The sequence below is a fragment of the Eptatretus burgeri genome, chromosome 18 (assembly GCF_056783735.1).
Source record: "Eptatretus burgeri isolate ZD-2024b chromosome 18, Ebu_testis_v1, whole genome shotgun sequence".
Lineage (NCBI taxonomy): Eukaryota > Metazoa > Chordata > Myxini > Myxiniformes > Myxinidae > Eptatretus > Eptatretus burgeri.
The window spans coordinates 23,114,570-23,134,046 of record NC_140978.1 but is presented as its reverse complement, the minus strand read 5'-3'; the positions used below and the strand labels follow the sequence as shown (position 1 = coordinate 23,134,046).

The following is a 19,477-nucleotide window of genomic DNA, read 5'->3' as shown; positions in this document are numbered from 1 at the left end:
GAAAGATGGAAGACTTGGAGGCGGAAGAGGGAGCGAGGGATGGTAGTTTTCCTTGTCTGATAGTTAACCTGGTGGCATTGCCATTGTTCAAAACAAAACTTTACATCAAGTAAAATAAGATACAGTATAATTAATATTCTATGTTATGCTGATGATATTGCACAATGGCTGTTACTTTTAATTAAAATTCCTCTTCTCTGATGAGAATCATGTCCTTGTGAAGCAAATAGCAGCTGATAAATCATGTGATGTGATATGGAAATTGTAGTGACACTATTACACCAAGTGGAAAGTCAATAGCTTGACTATCAGAAGAAAGGAAAAAGAGCATCAATGACAGTGAAGCAAAACAACACACTAAAAACATATTCACACATGTCTACGAGGAACCAGAACATGATCGGTTAATCAACTGAAAAGTCAGATTACTCTTTAAAACATAGCAACCTTCTGTGAATTATACAACTTCCTCCACATGTGTATGAATTATCATTCTGTGCCCACAGGCCTGTTTTATGTTCTCAGTGGTGAAGTTCACACCACTAACCTACAACAAGACCTACATTTACCCTCCGTGGGCACAAGGTGTAGGATGGTGCTTAGCTCTATCCTCCATGCTCTGTGTCCCCAGCTATGCCATCATTCATTTGCTGATGGGTCACGGTCCCTTCAAATCGGTAAGACATATTTGAATACACACAGCATCTTGCAAGGCAGAGCAAAAAAAAAAAAGAAAAAAAAGACATTTTTAAATTGACCTCATAAACATGGTCCCACAGTAGTAATATATAAAAGTAAGATGTCTCATTATATCATGTTAAAATCAGAGATTTTTCCTTAATTAATCCATATAAAGAACTGGAAGGGCATTTGTTAGCGTCCATACGTCTGCCACCCAATGCCTCATAAAGTAGGACATGTCAGACCCAATAAAATTTTGATACATCATAAAATATATCGTTATTGGCTCTTTCTCTCTCTCAATGGTGAAGAATCACTATGAATTAAAAAAATTATGGGATCTGGATCTGGATTCGGATCTTCACCAAAATCTAATCAGTTCGTCCTCGTCACACACCCAAAGAACTCAACAAATTTCATCCGAATCTGTCCACAACTTTTTGAGATATCCTTCACACAGACAAACAAACAAACAAGCAGTCATAGACTGGTACTTACGAAATCGTCAACTTGACCTCTGACCTTGTCGAATAAAAGCTGTCTCGAGAGAAGGTAGCGACGCAAACCAGAAGTTTCTACGATGATTCTGTACCAAACCAAAAATAGTAACGTCGACCGAAGCAAAAATCTCCATTTCTCCACGCAATTATTTTATCAGTCACAAAACCGTAATATTCGGCCATCCACCAACAGTCTTTACATAATCCGACGGCTTAGCGAGTCAGGCATGCGACGATAACCTTTATTGGGATAAAAAATGACTTTTAAACACCATCTTTATCGAAAACACCGTCAGCGCGCACACGGAAAACCTTTACGTGGTCAACGCCGCCTCTGCTCAAGTGCACTGCACCACGTGACGACCCGTGACGCGTCGAGTGAAATATTTTTTATACAATCTTAAAACATCTCCAAAACATCCGATTTTTACCAGAATTTCGACAACCGAGTTTTAAGCGTCCTAAGCGATCGCAAAAACCGAAGACAAAATTAAAATCGAAGTTAAAACGAATTTGTAACGTCGAGCGAAGCAAAAATCTCCATTTCTCCATGCAATGATTCAATATTATTTTTTCAAAGTCACAAAACCATAATATTCGGCCATCAACCAACAATCTTTACATAATCGGACGGCTCAGCGAGTCAGGCATGCGACGATAACCTTTATTGGGATAAAAAATGACTTTTAAACACCATCTTTATTGAAAACACCGTCAGCGCGCACACGGAAAACCTTTACGTGACTCAACGACGCGTCTGCTCGAGCGCACTGCATCATGGGACGACCCGTGACGCGTCGAGTGAAATATTTTTATACAATCTTAAAACGTCTCCAAAACATCCGATTTTTACCAGAATTTCGACAACCGAGTTTTAAGCGCCCTAAGCGATCGCAAAAACCGAAGACAAAATTAAAATCGAAGTTAAAACGAACTCGTAACGTCGAGTGAAGCAAAAATACTCCATTTCTCCACGTGAATTTACAGAATTATGTTTGACCTCACTGTGACCTTGACCTTTGACCGATTTTGACCAAAATCTAATCAGCGCTAGGCAGCAACCTCCTGAATCACGTGGTGTAATTTGACATTGGTAGCCTCTTCCGTTCTCGAGTTATCGTGCCAACAAACAAACACACACACACACACACACACACACACACACACACACACACACACACACACACACACACACACACACACACACACACACACACACACACACACACACACACACACAGATGACGGAAGTCATCAGTATGATTTCGTCAGTAAACAATTCCTCTTGAATAAAAACACAGAGGTGAAAACATAACCACTTTCCACCTTCAGTGGCAGAGGTAATAAAAAATGTTTTGCAAGGTTTCTTGTATCTGGATTAATATCTTCCAAAGCAGTTTTCATTCCCTTTTTTTAATGACGTGTACATACAGCACACACACACACCTACCCGACCCCCCACACACACACACACACCCACCCGACCCCCCACACACACACACACACCTACCCGACCCCCCACACACACACACACACCTACCCGACCCCCCACACACACACACACACACACACACACACACACACACACACACACACACACACACACACACACACACACACACACACACACACACACACACACACACACACACACACACACACACACACACACACACACACACGTATGAGTCCACTTTAATCAATGTCTAGCTTTTTCATCACAATTTGTTATTACTAGAAACACCTGCTCCTTTTGGGAGCATTGACAAGTCGTCTCCCACCCCTCCCCCTACCCCACACCCACAGGAGGGGGGGATTTGTTTTTTGTGTTCATGGCCCAACCCTGGGTAATAAATAACATAAATGCAAACTTTGGTAGAGATCGGCCCAGCCCTGATTTTTTTTTTCTATGATTTTCAGATGTACATACATGCAAACAAAGATTTGCATTATTTCATATGGTGGGATATTGAAGAAAAGTATCCATATTCTTAAATGTATTAGTCCCCGACTGGTTTTACCAGCTGGGTTTTGCTATCTGTCTGTCCATCTGTCCGTCCCACCTGTGGTTTTTCCAACTATTTTCCCCCATACCCTATAACATATATATTCAACTGAAACTTGGTACATTGTTTTATCATGTTAAGTTACAGAACAAAGATGAGTTCCAGGACGTTTCATCAATTTTTCACAGAGCTATGTCCTTTTTGGACTTGGAAAATATCACATTATCCATGGGTCAGTGGTTCAGCTGATGGCTGAATAGCTGGCCTTACTCCACCCCACTACTTTATACCCATCAGCTGGCCAACTGGCCTGAATCCACCTCAATATAATCATGCACCACCATTGCACGAAGCAGCACAGATCGGCAGGCCTTAGGCTTTAGACCTGGGTGTTAGTCCATGGCCCAGTGTAAGTGGAATGATCCCAGGTATATCACCACAATATATTGTGCCAAGTTTTTAAATTCATATATGCACATGTCATACACATATTTTTGCTTTATATATGTGCATCTGGTTTTAAAATTTTATTATTTTTATTATTTTCGGCACTGAACGTGTCATTATACATCACCAAAGTAAGTGAACATTCAATGAGAGCAGGAGGGAATATGTAATGCAGAGCAATTCTTGCTCTTGTTATAGTTATGATTGACTGACACTTTATCTTCACAGAATAAATGAAGGGTGAATACATTTGAAAGAAAGATAAAATTTATGTGAGCAGTCCGACTATGCTCTGGAGTGCATTTTAACATCGTTAAGAAAATCATAACTCAAACATAATCCAAAAACTAATTAAATCAATCCCAAATGGAGTTGAGGTTGTTCTCAAGACAAAAGGGGTCACACTAATGATATGTAAAGACAGATTTGATATTTTCCCGATTACACTAAGTGTTATTTCCTGAAGAGTTCATGGCAATTCCTTGACGTGCTTTTGGTTTCATATTACAATGATGTATTTTGTTATTACATCTCAATTAATAAATTTCCTCCTGGACTCGTACTTTTGCACCCCACTGTGTGCATATACACTCAATGGACAAAACATTAGGAACACCTGCTCTTTCCATGAAATAGACATCAGGTGAATTCAGGTAAACCCCTTAGTGATAACACCTGTTAAATCTATTTCAATCAGTGTAGTTTAAGGGGAGGAGACAGGTTAAAGAAGGATTTTCAAGCCTTGAGACGACTGAGGCATGGATTGTGTATGTGTGCCATTCAGAAGGTGAATGGGCAAGACAACAGATTTAAGTACCGTTGAACGGGGTATGGTAGTCAGTGCCAGGCGCACCGGTTTGAGTGTGTCAAGAACTGCAACGCTGCTGGGTTATTTATGCTCATCAGTTTCCAGTGTGTCTCACGAATGGTCCACCACCCAAAGGACATCCAGCCAATGGCAGGCCAGTGGTCTTGATGAAAGAGGCCACAGGAGACTGACATGAATTGTGCAGAGAAAGACGGGTACAGTTCGTCAGCTGACAGTCCAGCACAACATTCATGCCGAAAAACCCATAAAAGAATGCACAACTCATCGTACCTTGACATGAATGGGGTATGGCAGCCGACGACCGTACAGGGTTCCACTTCTTTCAGGAAAAAAACAAGAACCTGCAGTTGCAGTGGGCTAAGGAACAAAAACACTGGACACTGGAGGATTGGAAAACATTGCCTGGTCTGATGAATCCTGGTTCCTGCAGTTTCACACTGATGAGAGGACTGGGGTGTGAATAAACCACGTCAGTACATGCATATATCATGCCGTGTGTCAACATTGCAGGCTGGTGGTGGTGGTGGTGTGATGGTGTGGGGTGTGTTTTCATGGCACACATTGGGCTCCTTGATAAAATTGGAGCAACGTTTGAATGCCGTAAAAGATAAATGTCATAACAGAGCTAGGCGTGGCTTGTTGGCACAAAACCGGGAAGGCAGGGCTTGATGATATATGCATATATATATATATATATATATATATATATATATATATATATATATATATATATATATATATATATATATATACATACACAGTTAACACTGACTAGGCCGGATAGCCGAGCGGTTTTCCTTGGAGGTGAACACGGGATCCTCGGAGATTACAGCATGCACTGGACAGTTAACGGTTATAACATACCAGGGGAATTTACCAGGACGGGAGCCCAAGGGTTTTATGCTCGAACCTACAACAGATACAAGCAACTTAAATACAGGTTTTTAATGTACATCAAATATTTACAATGGTAACAATTCATGTTGTAATAATAAAAATGGAACATGGGGTAAACTAAATGTATTTTCCTATTTGAGGAGCTTCCACACTCAGACACAAAAACGGACAAGAGGAAAATGATAAATAAAATAAAAATCCTCCCTTTCTCCCAGCACTTAGTTTCAGCCCAGAAGTGATCTTTTAGGACTTGACGATTGAACCCCGTCGTCTCTCATGGCGGGATATGCACAGGAAGCAATTCGGAGATGGTACTCGATGTTGGCTCACAAACTTCACATGTTATGTGCAGCTTCTTCTCATGAGTGAATATGCTGACCGTTCCACTCTGGCACTCAGTCTGTTCACAACAATGGCCCACTCAAGGCGAGACGATTTCTGAGACCCCATGATCAGGCCAGAGGCACGCTCTCCTTCCCTCCTCAGAAACGTACACACTTCGCTGCTCAGCCGAACAGTCAATAGCTCGCATCTTGCTCCAACATGCGGGCAAATTCACACAGCATGAACATGAGAATCATGCAGCCTTCTTCGTCCTGTTGAGGAGAAGTAACCGTAATGCCCCTCTCTTCCAACTGCCATCTCCTCACTCACATCACACTCTCGACCACATCCCTCACACCCAAAACTCAACCCAACAAAACCATCTCTTCTTCCTCCTCGCTTCTGACGTCACACCCATCAATCATCCACCTCCAGGCGTGGCTTGTTGGCACAAAACCGGGAAGGCAGGGCTTCTGCCTGCTCAGCATGTTTGGCTCGCTTGTTGTTTTAAGGGTGTGATTCCTGTTATTGCCGGCTTGTAAACGCAAAAACATAGGAAAAGGTCACAGGGACAAATTAGGCATACTGGAACAAATTAGTCTGAGACTGTACCTAATTAACACAGCACTCCCCCCCCCCCATGTGGTGATAAGTAATATTGAAGCTCACAGTTTCCTAACTTAATTAACATCGAGATGTTTCCTCCACATCTACAGACCAAGCGACTCGATACAATCCTATCTTTCCGATGAAATTCCTCAATGTACCCCCATAACCATAACAATATATATATATATATATATATATATATATATATATATATATATATATATATATATATATATATATACACACACACACACACACAATCCGGTAGGTGGCGATGGGTCACCGAGCAGGAGGTAAAGTATTCCATAAATCACAAAAACCGGAATATATTTGATAGAACATCACCTGTAGACCATTCGTGCCAAATTTCATAAGCCGACGTGGGATAATGGCTTTCGGAATTGATTTCGCGTGAACGGTACCGATTTTGAAGGTTTTTCGGTTGTTGTTAGGGAACCAAAGCGTCCCTAGCAACCATCACAATTTCCAAAACACTAGGACATAAGATGTACCCACCACCCGAGTTTGGTCAAAATCGGCCCATGTTTACTACCAATTATGCTGATGACAAACGAACAAACATCCAAACAAACACAGAATTACTGACAATAAGGGTCACCTATTTCGGCAACCCAATATTTGGTTTTGTGTGAGCTGGTTTTTTTTCCACCCGCGATGACCTCAGAGAATAAATGAATGTGGATTAAAAGTGCCCTTTCAACGATCGAAGTATAACCAAGTGGCAGTGTACACAGATAATTTTTAGGATTTCGTGTTACGTTTCTCACCCTGCTTGTTCTGTTCATTGATTATACAGAGGTTGAAGGCATTGCTGGAGGCCAAGATTGCAAGTCCAATGCAACATGGGACAAGCCTGCCACTTTCAGCTCTATCCTCTGTCATAACAGAGCACAAGTGAAAAGAGAGTCACATTAACAACATTCTCACCACACGGTAACCAGCTTCACACTATGGCAAACCTCTTGACCAATTGCACTGTGTGATGGGGCTTCTGGCCTGTGCATAATGTAATGGGCCTTGAGGCCTGTTCCATTATAATTCTGTATTGTACCAAGCTTTTCCTGGCCTCCCTTCCATTCGACCATTCAGGCCCAAAATGTGCATTTGTACCTTGTAAAAAATTTTTAATTAATAGGAAAACCAATTATTCAGGCCTCAGATGGAGGAGTAAACTGCTTTGATTTTAACTTTTCCCTTTACGACACTAATACACATCAGCACCCCTGATGATAATTAAAAGACCTTGCAAACACTTTATTGGCTTCAGACCAAATTACAGTCCATCTATACGAATGTATCTGTCCTGCCCAAGCTTCCTGGTTGTCCAAATATTCTGACTACTCTGTCAATTATGTAGTTTGGTTGGCCTGCTTAGTGGTTCCATTTGAACTGCTAGCTATAATGATGCTTGGAACTCAAGTTAAAACACTGTATAATGTACTATACATGCATTTGTCCATTGTCTACTCATGTTATAAATCACATTAAAAGTACAATGATGTCTACTAATGTCTTTGGCCTGCATGAGATCAATGTACAAGCTCCATTATAAGCCTTAAATCTATGTTTAAAAAGTGAAAATTAAAAAATCCACACTCTCCCTCCCTTCACAGCGTTGGCCCTGATGGCTGCTGCATTGTGCTGGGCTTGAGACCCTGAAATGGAAACCGATTTGCAGCAAATGCAGATGCATGGCAGTTAACCCCTAGACAGCGCGGCAGCCACAGCATCTCTTCACCCCCTCCTGGAGGCCCCCTGCTTGTGCTGTTCAAAACCACTGCACCCCACCCTCCCCCCACTTCTCCTTGGCCAGTGCTCCTCAGTCACCTACCCTGGTCCTCTGCCTGTGCTAACCCAAAACTTCAGCTCCTATTCCTCTCCCTTCCTTGATAATGTGGCCTCCAACATTCGAGGACTCCATTCTAACACCACAGTTCTCTTTGTTCAAGTTTCCGCTGTTACTTTGGGCATTTTGTGGAAACAGAACTGTTCCCCTCACTGAATGTCCTCGACTCTTCTGTATCTCTCCCTGGATATTATTTTCCATTGTGACAGACCAGACTCTGCTCCAGTGGTGCGATTGTTTAAAAAAAAAAATACATAGTCGAGGCTTGTGGAAGAGCAAGATTGCTGTTTATGTCACAAGCCTCATCTCCCACTGCCCAAGTTCGGCCATGTTTTTTTCTACAGCAATCCAATGTTTGTCGATGTGATGTACCATACACCAAAGGATGACAACACTTGATACACTTTTGCACAAACATGGACCAACAAATATCCATCTATCCCAACTCTCTATTCCTCATCTGTGATAATTTCAACTACCACTATGCCCCAGATAATGAGGAATTGGCATTGCAACGACCATCCACAAACATCCACTGCAGGTAAGGCCTTCTGCAATTCCATGAATCTGACCATTCTATTAACTTCCAAACATGGATCTCCAAGAATAGTACATTCTCCCTCATGGACCTGGTAATGACCAACTCTCCATCCAACCTCTCTTGTTCATCCTCTGCTCTGCTTGGCTACTCCGACCAAATTTGTGTTGCAGTCTAAGTCTCTTTGTGTGTGCTAGAGAACTACAATCGCACCACAGACACTAAATATTCACCTGGATAACTGGCAGGAACTGAAAACTGCCCTAACACAAAATAATTGGTCCTCCATCTCTTCTGCATCTGATGTTGACTCTATCTGGAAAAGCAAATACAGTTAGCAACCAATCACAATGACAGATAGACAGCAGCTGTGTCAATCCTGGCAAATCTCAGTCTCACCTTGTTGTCAAAGAGGACCAACCAAACTCACCTACAGTGCCTATAGAAAGTCTACACCCCATTTCAAAATTTCACCTTTTGTTGAATTACAGCCTGGAATTAAATTGCATTAAATCAGACTTTTTCCACCTTTATTTACACATTGTAACCCACAACTTCCAAGTGAAAAACAAATTCTAGATTTCAGAAAATTAATTAAAAACTACAAAACTAGAATATCCCAGTTGGATGAGTGTCCACCCCCCTTTTAATTGCATTTGTAAATTAGCTTAGATGTAACCAATCACCTTCAAAATCACAGACCAAGTTAAATGGCCTCCACCTGTGTTAAATTGTAGTAATTCTGATTATTTCAGAATAAAATCAGCTATTCCTGTAGGTTTCCTCTGCTGGGTAGTGCATTTCACAGGAAAGACTCAACCATGAACATCAAGTTCAAGAACATCAAGCTTTCAAAAGACTTCTGGGATAAAGTTGTGGAAAGGCACAGATCAGGGGATGGGTACAAAAATATTTCAAATGCCTTGAATATCTCTCGGAGTACAGTCAAGATAATCATTAGGAAGTGGAAGGTCGATGGTACCACCAAGACCCTGCCTAGATCAGGCCATCCCTCCAAACTAGATGACCAAGCAAGGATGAGACTGACCAGAGGCCACCAAGAGGCCAATGGCAACTTTAAAAGAGCTACAGGCCTTTATGGTAAAGACTGGTCACTGTGTACATATGACAACAATATCCCAAACACTCCACAAGTCTGGCCTGCACTGTAGGGTGGCAAGAAGGAAGCTATAACTCAAAACAGCCCATCTTGAGTCCCGTTTGAGGTATGCAAGAAAAACTCCGGGGATTATGAAACAATATGGCAAAAATATTTTGTGGTCTGACAAAACCAAGATGGAACATTTTGGCCTAAAAGCAAAATGTTACATTTGGCACAAACCCAACACAGCATATCACTCAAAGAACACCATCCCTACTGTGAATCATGGTGGTGGCAGCATCATGTTATGGGGATATTTATCAGCAGCAGGGGCACTTGTCAGGATAGAAGGGAAAATGGATGGTGCAAAATACATAAAGATCGAGAGGAAAACCTGCTGCCCTCTGCAAGAAAGCTGAAATTGGGATGGAAATTCACCTTTCAACATGACAACGACCCGAAGAACACAGTCGAAGCTACTCTACAGTGGTGAAGGAACAAAAAGATAAATGTACTTCAATGACCCAGTCAGAGCCCTGACATAAATCCAATCAAAAAATCTGTGGCATTACTTGAAAATTGCTGTCCATCAACATTCCCCACACAACTTGGCTGCACTTGAACAGTTTTGTGCAGAAGAATGTAATGGCCAAATATTGCCAAGTCTAGGTGTGCAAAGTTGGTAGAGACCTATCCCAATAGACTCACAGTCGTCCAGTCAAATTAGGAAATAACCCATCACAAATTGCAATAGGAATGATTCCAATACTATTCAACTCAGAAATATGTCTGAAATAACATATCCAAAATGTAATTGAATACACAGTTGGGAACAGTGTCGAATTTGCATAAATTCAAAATGGTCGCCAGAAACTGGTTTAATCGAAGTTTCAGCCATTATTTAAGCTATTATCGTGGTGATAACTGACTATTGTTGTTGGTGGTATCACAAATAGAAGGCCAGCGTATAGCTGGGGCAATGTATACATGGAATTTTGGAAATATGCAAAAAAATAATTAATTTTATCAATAAAAATGGCTAAATTATAAGTGAAAAATTGTAAAATAGAGTATGATCGATGAATAATGAAACATTCATTTGTCATTAAATTACACTGGTCATAACATGATGATGCATATCCCTACACAGGATATCTGTTACTCTATTCAGATAAATACATCATACAAAATCATAAATACAGGTAAATCACTTTTAAGCATGATATTGTTAATGGTGTACGTATAAAATGGATATTGGGTTATGACGAATATGAAACTTTTATGCGACGATCCTCTGCATGTGGCCCCTCATGTCAGTTGCTCCAGCAATGTTAACAGGGCTAACATGGCTAATGGATTGATATACATATGTGATCCATCAGTGCTATGTACTAGATAAGGCACGTATTCATTGTATTATTGTGAACCTTCTCTATTTCCAGGGTGAGTCATGATGTATGAAGAGCTGAGTTGTGTTGTATGCCAGAAATCCATATCATCAGACCAACCAAGCTCCCAACTCACTGCAAAGGGTTGTGATGGCATCAGTAGAGCAAGTACAGCCAGACACAGTAACATTAATGCTCTAGCTGGACAACATGTCCACCAGAACTGTCACCAAGTTTATACAAACCTTCATTACATAGAGCAATCCAACCGTAAGAGACTTGGTGATCTTCCTTCATCCAATGACTAACCATCTTTGCGATCATCGGTGGGCTTATTTGATTATGCCAGTCACTGCCTCTTTTGTGGCCAGGGTGATCCACGAGAAGGCAGGAATCCTGATTTGAAACTCAGACCCATCAGAACATTCGATTTCCAGGAGAGTATTCTACAAGTATGTGACAAAAGAAATGATGAATGGGCGAAAACAGTCCAGGGGAGAATCAAAGCTGTCCATGATTTACATGCTGCGGATGCCGTATATCACAAGACGTGCAGCAATAATTTCAGAACCAACAAAGATATTCCTGTAAAATTTCAACAACATGATGATAATACATCTGTGAAACGTATGAAACGGGGAACACCTCATCATGTCATGCAAGCTGAAGCAGTTAAAGATGTAATGCATAACTTTGGACACAATGATGATGAACAGACCACCATAAAAGATCTTATCAACAATATGGCAGAGTTCCTTTCAGACTCTAATGTTCCACCATATGGTCACACTTACATGAAAGACCAAATACAGAAGAAGTTCAGAGATAAAGTCATCATCACAGAGAAGTGCTGCCACCAACATCAGCTGCTGCGGCATACCATAGTCAACGTGTGTACCTTCAAGTTCAGGAGTGGATGGGTAAAGCAGCTGATATGTCACCAGAAGATTGGGGCTGGTACAAACAAGGTGATAAATTGTTGCCCATCCTGACCGACAAAGAACCAGCTCCAACATCATTGCTCGAGGTGGTGAGATGTAACTGTAAATCTGGTTGCAGTACCAGACGGTGCACATGTCGCAAAAATGGACTGGAATGCTCCACGGGTTGTGGACACTGCCGAGGCGTGTGTACAGATATGTCACAGATCGAAGATGACGATGTTGATGAATGAATGAGCAACATATAAGACGATTGATTCAAGTAGAACCATGTCTTTGCTGTATTATTTCAGTGTTATATTATATAAGTTATATGTGACAATACGTCATCTGCTTTTTTTTTTTTTGTATACCTTGGTCGAGGCTCGTATGAGAGCTAACACACAACTCACAGCAAGGAGGCATGAGACAAGAGGGGCGGGAGTGGAAGGGACAAAACAGTGGGGAACAGACATATTAGGTGAACTGTGGAAGGGAGAGGGATGGGGATGGGACGGGGAACATGGCGAAGAGAAGATGGACATTTCAGGGACTTTCAGGAAGGAAAGCAGGAGAAATGAAGGAAGTGGGCTTGGGTGGATTATCGGGGGTAGAAAAGATCGAGGATTTGGATGGGGGAAGATAAGAGGTGGTGGTGAACAGCTGTTTTGAAAGCCTGGAGGGAAGAATGGGAAAGAATAGAGTGAGGAAGTTTATTCCAAAGGCGGGAAAAAAGAGGAATGAAAGAGTGAAGATGAGCAGTGATTCATGATTTTGGTAGTTTTACCAGAAGGGGGTTGTTGGCGGACCTTGAGCGCCCTGTGGAAATGTGGTGGGGACAAATCGCAGAGAGAGCAGGGGGGCAAGGCTGGAGAGGAGTCGGTAGAAGACAGAAAGACCACCGACCAACCTGCGGTGATTGAGTGAGAGGCCCAAAGACTCAGCTTCATTGCGGGAGATGCCGATGATCTTAAATGCCCTGGTTTCGACAGCGTGAAGCCGAGAAAGGTGGGATGCAGGAGCACCAGCCCAGAGGGGAGAGCAGTACTCCATCAGGCTACGGACAAAAGCTTTGTAAGTGGTCAGGAGCTCAAGAGGGCCGAGGAAGGACTTAGCACGACGGAGGATTCCCAGTCGGTGACTGGCTTTTGAGGCGAGGTTGGAAATGTGACTTTCCCAGGAAAGGTCATGGCAGATAGTGAGACCTAGAAGCTTGAAAGAAAAGACTTCTTCCAGAGGATTGTTGAGAAAGTGGATGGGGGGGTTTTGTAAACGGTCCTTTCGAAGAGACATAGTGAGAGTGTGAGATTTGTCTGGATTGAAAGACATGTTCCACGTGTTGGACCAGTTTGTGATTTTATCCAGATCTGCAGTGAGCGAAGAAGCTGCTGCTTGCCGATCTGAGGGATGACAGATGGTACGGCAGAGGGTGGAGTCGTCGGCAAAGAGAAATAGAGGATTTTCCAGAGAGTCCGAGAGATCATTGATGAATTGTGATGATGCTTACGTTTGCTTATTGTTGGGGAAATTATTACTCTCTAGACAAGAAACCTTTGCCTCAGTCTGAGTAGGTCAAAGTGTTTGTGTTTTTCCTCTACTGTTCTACTATTTAGTTGTTAAGGCCTACCACCTACTTATAATCTTGTCTTTCTTTGACACTTTGGACATTGCTTGGGTTTCTGAAAGTACAAGGTGACCGGGCTGATAAGCTGTGCATTGTTTTTGCGATCAAAGGCCTCTCTGCTTATAAAATGGAATGGATATATGGGGAGGGGGAGAATGATCTGAGAGAGAGCAAATAAATGGTACAGAAGAAAGAACTCCTGGTGGACATTGATTATTACTGGACTTCTGTGGTTTATTTTATCCCGATATCCCAACACTGAGTCGGCTAGACGTTGAATCCTCGAGGAGGTCAAGATCCCTCAACAATCAAGAATCCTTTCTATCACGACGCGGTTCGAGGGTAGAAATCCACGTCAGTTGGTGCCGTGACTCGGATCGCTGGATTCAAAGTCCAGAGTGCTAACCATTACACCATGGGACCGGAGGTGCTTAATCTGCCGGAGGCAGTGCCTGGAGGAACGACAAGTGCTTGAGCGAAGGTAAGCAGGGGGGGTTCTCCGAGGGTGCGATTTATTTTATTCTGTGATTTTAGAGTGAATTTAGCGGTTGTGATTTGTGTGATTTTAGAGATGGGAAATAGAAATTGTAAAAGGAAGGAAAATGGGTATACCGAGGCAAATTGTATTCAAAAACCACGGAGAGGTACATGTGCAAGAATTATGTTTGATAAGTATGGGCCTGAAGCTGTGAGAGACATGGGGAAATGGTGCAATTGGACCAAAAATAGTCGATTACCCTTCCCTGAGAATGGAACGTTCGATCACGAGTGTTTAGACAATTTAAGAAAAGTACTGGAAGTGAAAAATAGTGACAAAAAGGTCCAGAAGCAGGTGAACTGGAGCGTTTATATAAATTGGATGAAGGAATGTCATGACAGAGACGAAAAGGCACGGTTGTTAAACCTGAAGGGTCAGCTAGACCAATTAACGAAGCAAATGCCGGTGAGACTTGAAAATAAAACCAAGAGACAGCGAGCAGTGGCTGTCAGATTTGAGGATGAAGAAGAAGACTCAGATACATGGCCAGAGTGCACAGTTCCGATAGCACAACCGCTCGAGGACAAAGAAGCGGGAGAGACAGAGGGAGATGATGCCACAGGGCAAGGAGGGGCTCAACGGGGAGCCAGGCGAGTAATTAAGAAAGAAACAAGAACACAAAGCAAAAATAAAGTTCCTCTTGCTGACAAGGGTAAAATACAAACTCGATCAAAAAAAATAATGCCGGAGACCGCGAAGGACGGAGATGATGAGGCACTCATTGGCGCGTTTCCATTGCGAGATTACCCAGGTGCAAGGGAGGTACAAGCAATATATCGCCCGTGGGGCTCTGAATTAAAAGCCATCGTAAATGAGATGCCGAAGATACGGGAGAACCCAAAAAAATTCCAGGCGGAACTACGCGTGGTGGTGGCATGTCATCAGCCAACATATATGGACATGGAAATATTATTAAAATTAGTGGTACCAGAGGGGTTACTCCGACAATTGAAACAGGTCACTGCATGGCCAGATGAAGCTCCTGGAGACAGGAAGGAGCTCAAAGAACATATTGACACCCTCATTGACGCTGTCACAGAGGTGGTAACACTTAAGACCGACTGGGCAAAAATACAGGTGTGCAGGCAACGCGCTGGCGAGGACCCATTGGAGTTCTTAGAGCGTTTTCGGGGTGTATACCAATGTCACTCTGGACTGAAAGAAGAGGGAGTACCATTTGCTCATGTCTACCTTAATGGTTTGACGGCCAAATTACAAAATGAGATAAAGCGAGTATGTATTGGTTGGGAATTAAAGGAAGTGAAAGACTTGATGGAATATGTAACGCATTGTAATTCATTGTTGAAACATCGTTCTGACGAGGAAAACGAATCAACATTAATGCTATCCCAGGTTCAAGGTCAAGGTGAATGCCCCGGGGAAAGGAATTTGAGATATAATGCACAAAACTGAGGGCAAACCAATTACCGTCAGAGACCAAAATACAGAGACCAGCGCAGAGATTTCTGTTATACATGCGGAAAACAAGGACACTGGGCTAACGAATGCCGAAATCGTAGAAACAGTCGAACTTATAGTTCGTATGAACCGGTAGAACAGAGACCAGCGGCACAATACAGAGATGAAACTCGCAGACACTCCACGCCTCCAGTGAATGAAAATCCATATTATAGACAACAGGAAAGATGGGGAACACAGTTTGAGCAAGCTGGTTCATTTCAACCCACTGCACCTCAAACCGAATTCCCTCCTCCTCCTCCCCCAGCCTCGTTCCCTCCTCCCCCAGCCTCGTTCCCTCCTCCTCCACCCTCATTTCTTCCTCCTCCATCTCAAGGTTCATTTCAAACCCAAAACCCATTCGTTTTATGACAAAGAAAAGAAGCGACTTCGTCTGAGTTACCCTTCCTGACTTTGAAACCATGTGACGAACCGAAATTGACTTTGAAAATTGAAGGCGAAGAGATTCCTTTCTTAGTCGACACAGGAGCGACCAAATCTGCGCTCAGAAGGAGTGATTTCCCAGACGCCCCGTTATCGCGAGAACGAGTAAAAGTAGTGAGAATGTCGGGAGTTGCTAGTACCATTCCACTGACAGAGCAGCTCCGGGTGGAAATTGGACCATTGTCTGCAAACCATGCATTTTTGATGGCAACTGATACACCAATTAATCTGTTGGGGAGAGATCTGTTATGCAAGCTGAATTGTTCAATTAAGTGTACCCCTGATGGTGTATATTTAGAAATACCTCACGAATCACACATAACTATGATGAATTTATTACAGGAAAATACAGAAAATCTTGTATATCAATGGACTGTGATTAATTGTGAAGCATTTAACCATTTGCAGGAATATTTATCACATTTGGAGAGAAACGTACCCGAGGTGCTCGATTGGGTGAGTAAACACGGCATGGACAGACGGTACTTACAGACTCGACTACACTGCATTGCAGATTGCAACATCAAGGGAAAAGATAACGTCTATGCGAGTGAAACACTCTCGAAATTACACCAGACCTTTGACTTAGTGTTGGGAACAATTTGGATTGGGAAGCAAGGAATTGGCCTGGAGGTGCATCTGACGCAGGAACAATTAAAATTGTGGAACCAACCGTCCAGTGTTACACCACATGTTACTTTAGCGATTGTAGAAGGTTACCAAGAAACGGACATTGGTCACATGGTAACCTCTTTGAAAAAAGCATCACAAGCGACTTTGATGGAATCGAGCCAAGTAAACGGACTTTGGAAGATCGGGGAACAGGGATTCTGTTGGACAGAATGTCAAGGATCAGCAAAAGCTGTGTTTGAGGTGGTCGATCTCGCAGAATTAAATGGGTCAGGAAAATTACCTGAAATACTCGAACAAGTCCCGACTTGTCTGTGGGCAACACATGCCAACGATGTCGGCCAAATTAAAAGTATGAATCCAATCAAGATCACTATAGATCCAAAAAAGAAACTGCCTCGAAAACCGCAATACCCTTTGTCTCCAGAAGCAGAGGTAGGAATTGCTCCTGTCGTGGAAGCGCTATTGAAACAAGGGATAATTATTCCCACTGTTAGTCAATGTAATACACCGATCCTACCTGTGAGAAAACCTGGGAAACAAACGTGGAGATTCGTACAGGATTTGAGGGCAGTGAATGATGCGGTAATTTCAGCTTTTCCTGTAATTGCAAATCCAACTACCATTCTATCAAGCATCCCAAGCAACACTACCTATTTTAGTGTTGTGGATCTTTGTTCAGCTTTTTTTAGTATACCAATAGCCCAAGAAGTACAGTTTCTGTTTGCATTCACCTACCAGGGAAAGCAATACACTTGGACTGTATTGCCCCAGGGTTATTGTGAAAGTCCAACATTATTCTCGAGGGCCCTCAAAGACGACTTGGATGATGTAGTTTTCCCTTGTGGATCCACACTGATTCAATATGTTGCCGACCTGCTGATCTGTTCAGCGTCAAAAGACGCATGCGAACGAGATACATTGACATTGTTGAGGGCCTTAGCCAGGAAAGGACACAAAGCATCGAGAGCTAAATTGCAATTTTGCCAAGAAGAAGTGAAATATTTGGGGCATATTCTGAAGGGAGACACAAGACGCATCTCCCCTGAACGTATAGCGGCAATATTAAACCTGCCCAAGCCAACTACTGCTAAACAGATGAGGTCTTTCCTCGGAATGACCGGCTATTGCAGACAGTGGATACCAGATTATGCGGCCTTAGTGCGCCCCCTGGTGGACATTGGTTCGGCAAACGCACCCAGCCCACTTGCATGGACACAAAATGCAGACAAGGCTTTTGTAACGTTAAAACAGGCTCTTTCTTCGGCTCCCGCTCTGGGTTTACCAAACTATGAAAAACCTTTCCATTTGTACGCATGTGAGAGACAGGGATTCGCACAATCTGTGCTGACACAGAAGCACGGAAATAAATTACGGCCTGTTGCATATTATAGTACTAAATTGGATCCGGTAGCGCAAGCATTCCCCCCTTGTCTCAAGGCAGTAGCAGCCGCTTCGCTCGCGGTGCAGGCGACCGAAGCGCTCGTCGCGGGAAACACTTTGATTCTCCTGGTACCGCATGCAGTGACAGCTGTATTGTTAAAAACGAAAACACAACATTTGTCGGCTTCAAGAGCAACAACATACGAACTCTCACTCACAGCACCCACGAACATTACGATTAGGAGATGTGCACCGCTGAATCCTGCTAGTTTGTTGCCAGGAGTACAAGATGGTGATCCTCACAATTGTGAAGAGATAATCACCCACACGTGTCAACCCCGTCCTGACTTGAGAGACACACCAATCCAAAATTCTGAATTGGTTCTATATGTCGACGGCTCATCATCGCGTGCACCTGATGGATGTTTATTAACAGGCTACGCCGTTTGCTCTGATCACGAAGTAATCGAAAGCGGGAGATTGGCTGAGAGCTGTTCCGCGCAGCAGGCAGAACTGTTCGCCCTCACTCGTGCATGCCATTTAGCCAAAGGCCAAATAGTGACAATCTACACTGACTCCGGCTATGCCTTTGGTGCTGTACACGAATTCGGAGCACTCTGGCGCGAAAGGGGTTTTATAACATCATCAGGTACACAAGTAAGGAATGGAACATGGATTGCGAATCTACTGGAAGCAATACTTCTGCCTCACCAAATTGCAGTGGTAAAATGTGACGCCCACACTGGGAGATCTGATGACGTCTCACGGGGAAATGCCAGGGCAGATGCAGCTGCAAAATCTGCTGCCCACACCAGAGCTCTTTTAATATCACAATGTGTATTGAGACAAGAGGCAACACCGACCATTGACGATATAAACACTTTGCAGACAGCTGTCAGTGCTAAAGAACGAGATTTGTGGATACTGGCTGGATGTGAATTCGATAATGAATCCAAATTATGGAGATCATCTGATGGTCGTGTGGTGGCACCAAGAGCTCTATTACCTTGGCTTGCCCGATTGGCACATGGGGCCGGGCATACTAGCAAAGGCGGCATGAGTGCTTCAATTGGGAGACAGTGGTTTGCCCCGGGGTTTAGTCCAATTGCAGAACAGTATTGTAAGACATGTCATATTTGCCAAAAACATAACCCAGCAAGGGGGGTGGAGATGGCCCCAGGGGGTCATCCAATTCCATTCGGACCTTTTGTTCATATCCAGATGGATTTTGTCCAGTTACCAACATGCTGCGGTTTTGAATTTGCGTTAGTCATCGTCGATTTGTTCACCAA

At 43.0% G+C, this 19,477-nt stretch overlaps 1 protein-coding gene and 1 long non-coding RNA gene across 10 annotated transcripts in view; one reads left to right on the top strand and one right to left on the bottom strand.

The window, feature by feature from the left end:
• Positions 1 to 11,674, top strand: part of LOC147008733 (sodium- and chloride-dependent taurine transporter-like) — a 159,472-nt gene extending 147,798 nt beyond the window's left edge. For 5 of the 8 annotated variants that reach the window (XM_085863947.1, XM_085863949.1, XM_085863944.1 and 2 more), the window contains 2 exons: positions 507 to 677; positions 7,111 to 7,823. In XM_085863947.1, the coding sequence (XP_085720073.1) occupies positions 507 to 677; positions 7,111 to 7,212 (273 nt within the window). In that variant the 3' untranslated portion in view covers positions 7,213 to 7,823. Of the gene's footprint in view, positions 1 to 506; positions 678 to 7,110; positions 7,824 to 7,927; positions 8,476 to 11,242 lie in introns of those variants that run through there. The other 3 variants (XM_085863946.1, XM_085863945.1, XM_085863952.1) reach the window with 3 other exon arrangements.
• LOC147008731 (uncharacterized) overlaps positions 1 to 19,477 on the bottom strand; it is a 46,793-nt gene that overhangs the window by 2,788 nt on the left and 24,528 nt on the right. The window contains exons 3-4 of one of the 2 annotated variants that reach the window (XR_015053260.1): positions 4,734 to 4,912; positions 4,452 to 4,629 (exon numbers count right to left, since the gene is read on the bottom strand). This is a non-coding gene — a long non-coding RNA (uncharacterized LOC147008731). Of the gene's footprint in view, positions 1 to 3,704; positions 4,630 to 4,733; positions 4,913 to 19,477 lie in introns of those variants that run through there. The other variant, XR_015053261.1, reaches the window with a different exon arrangement.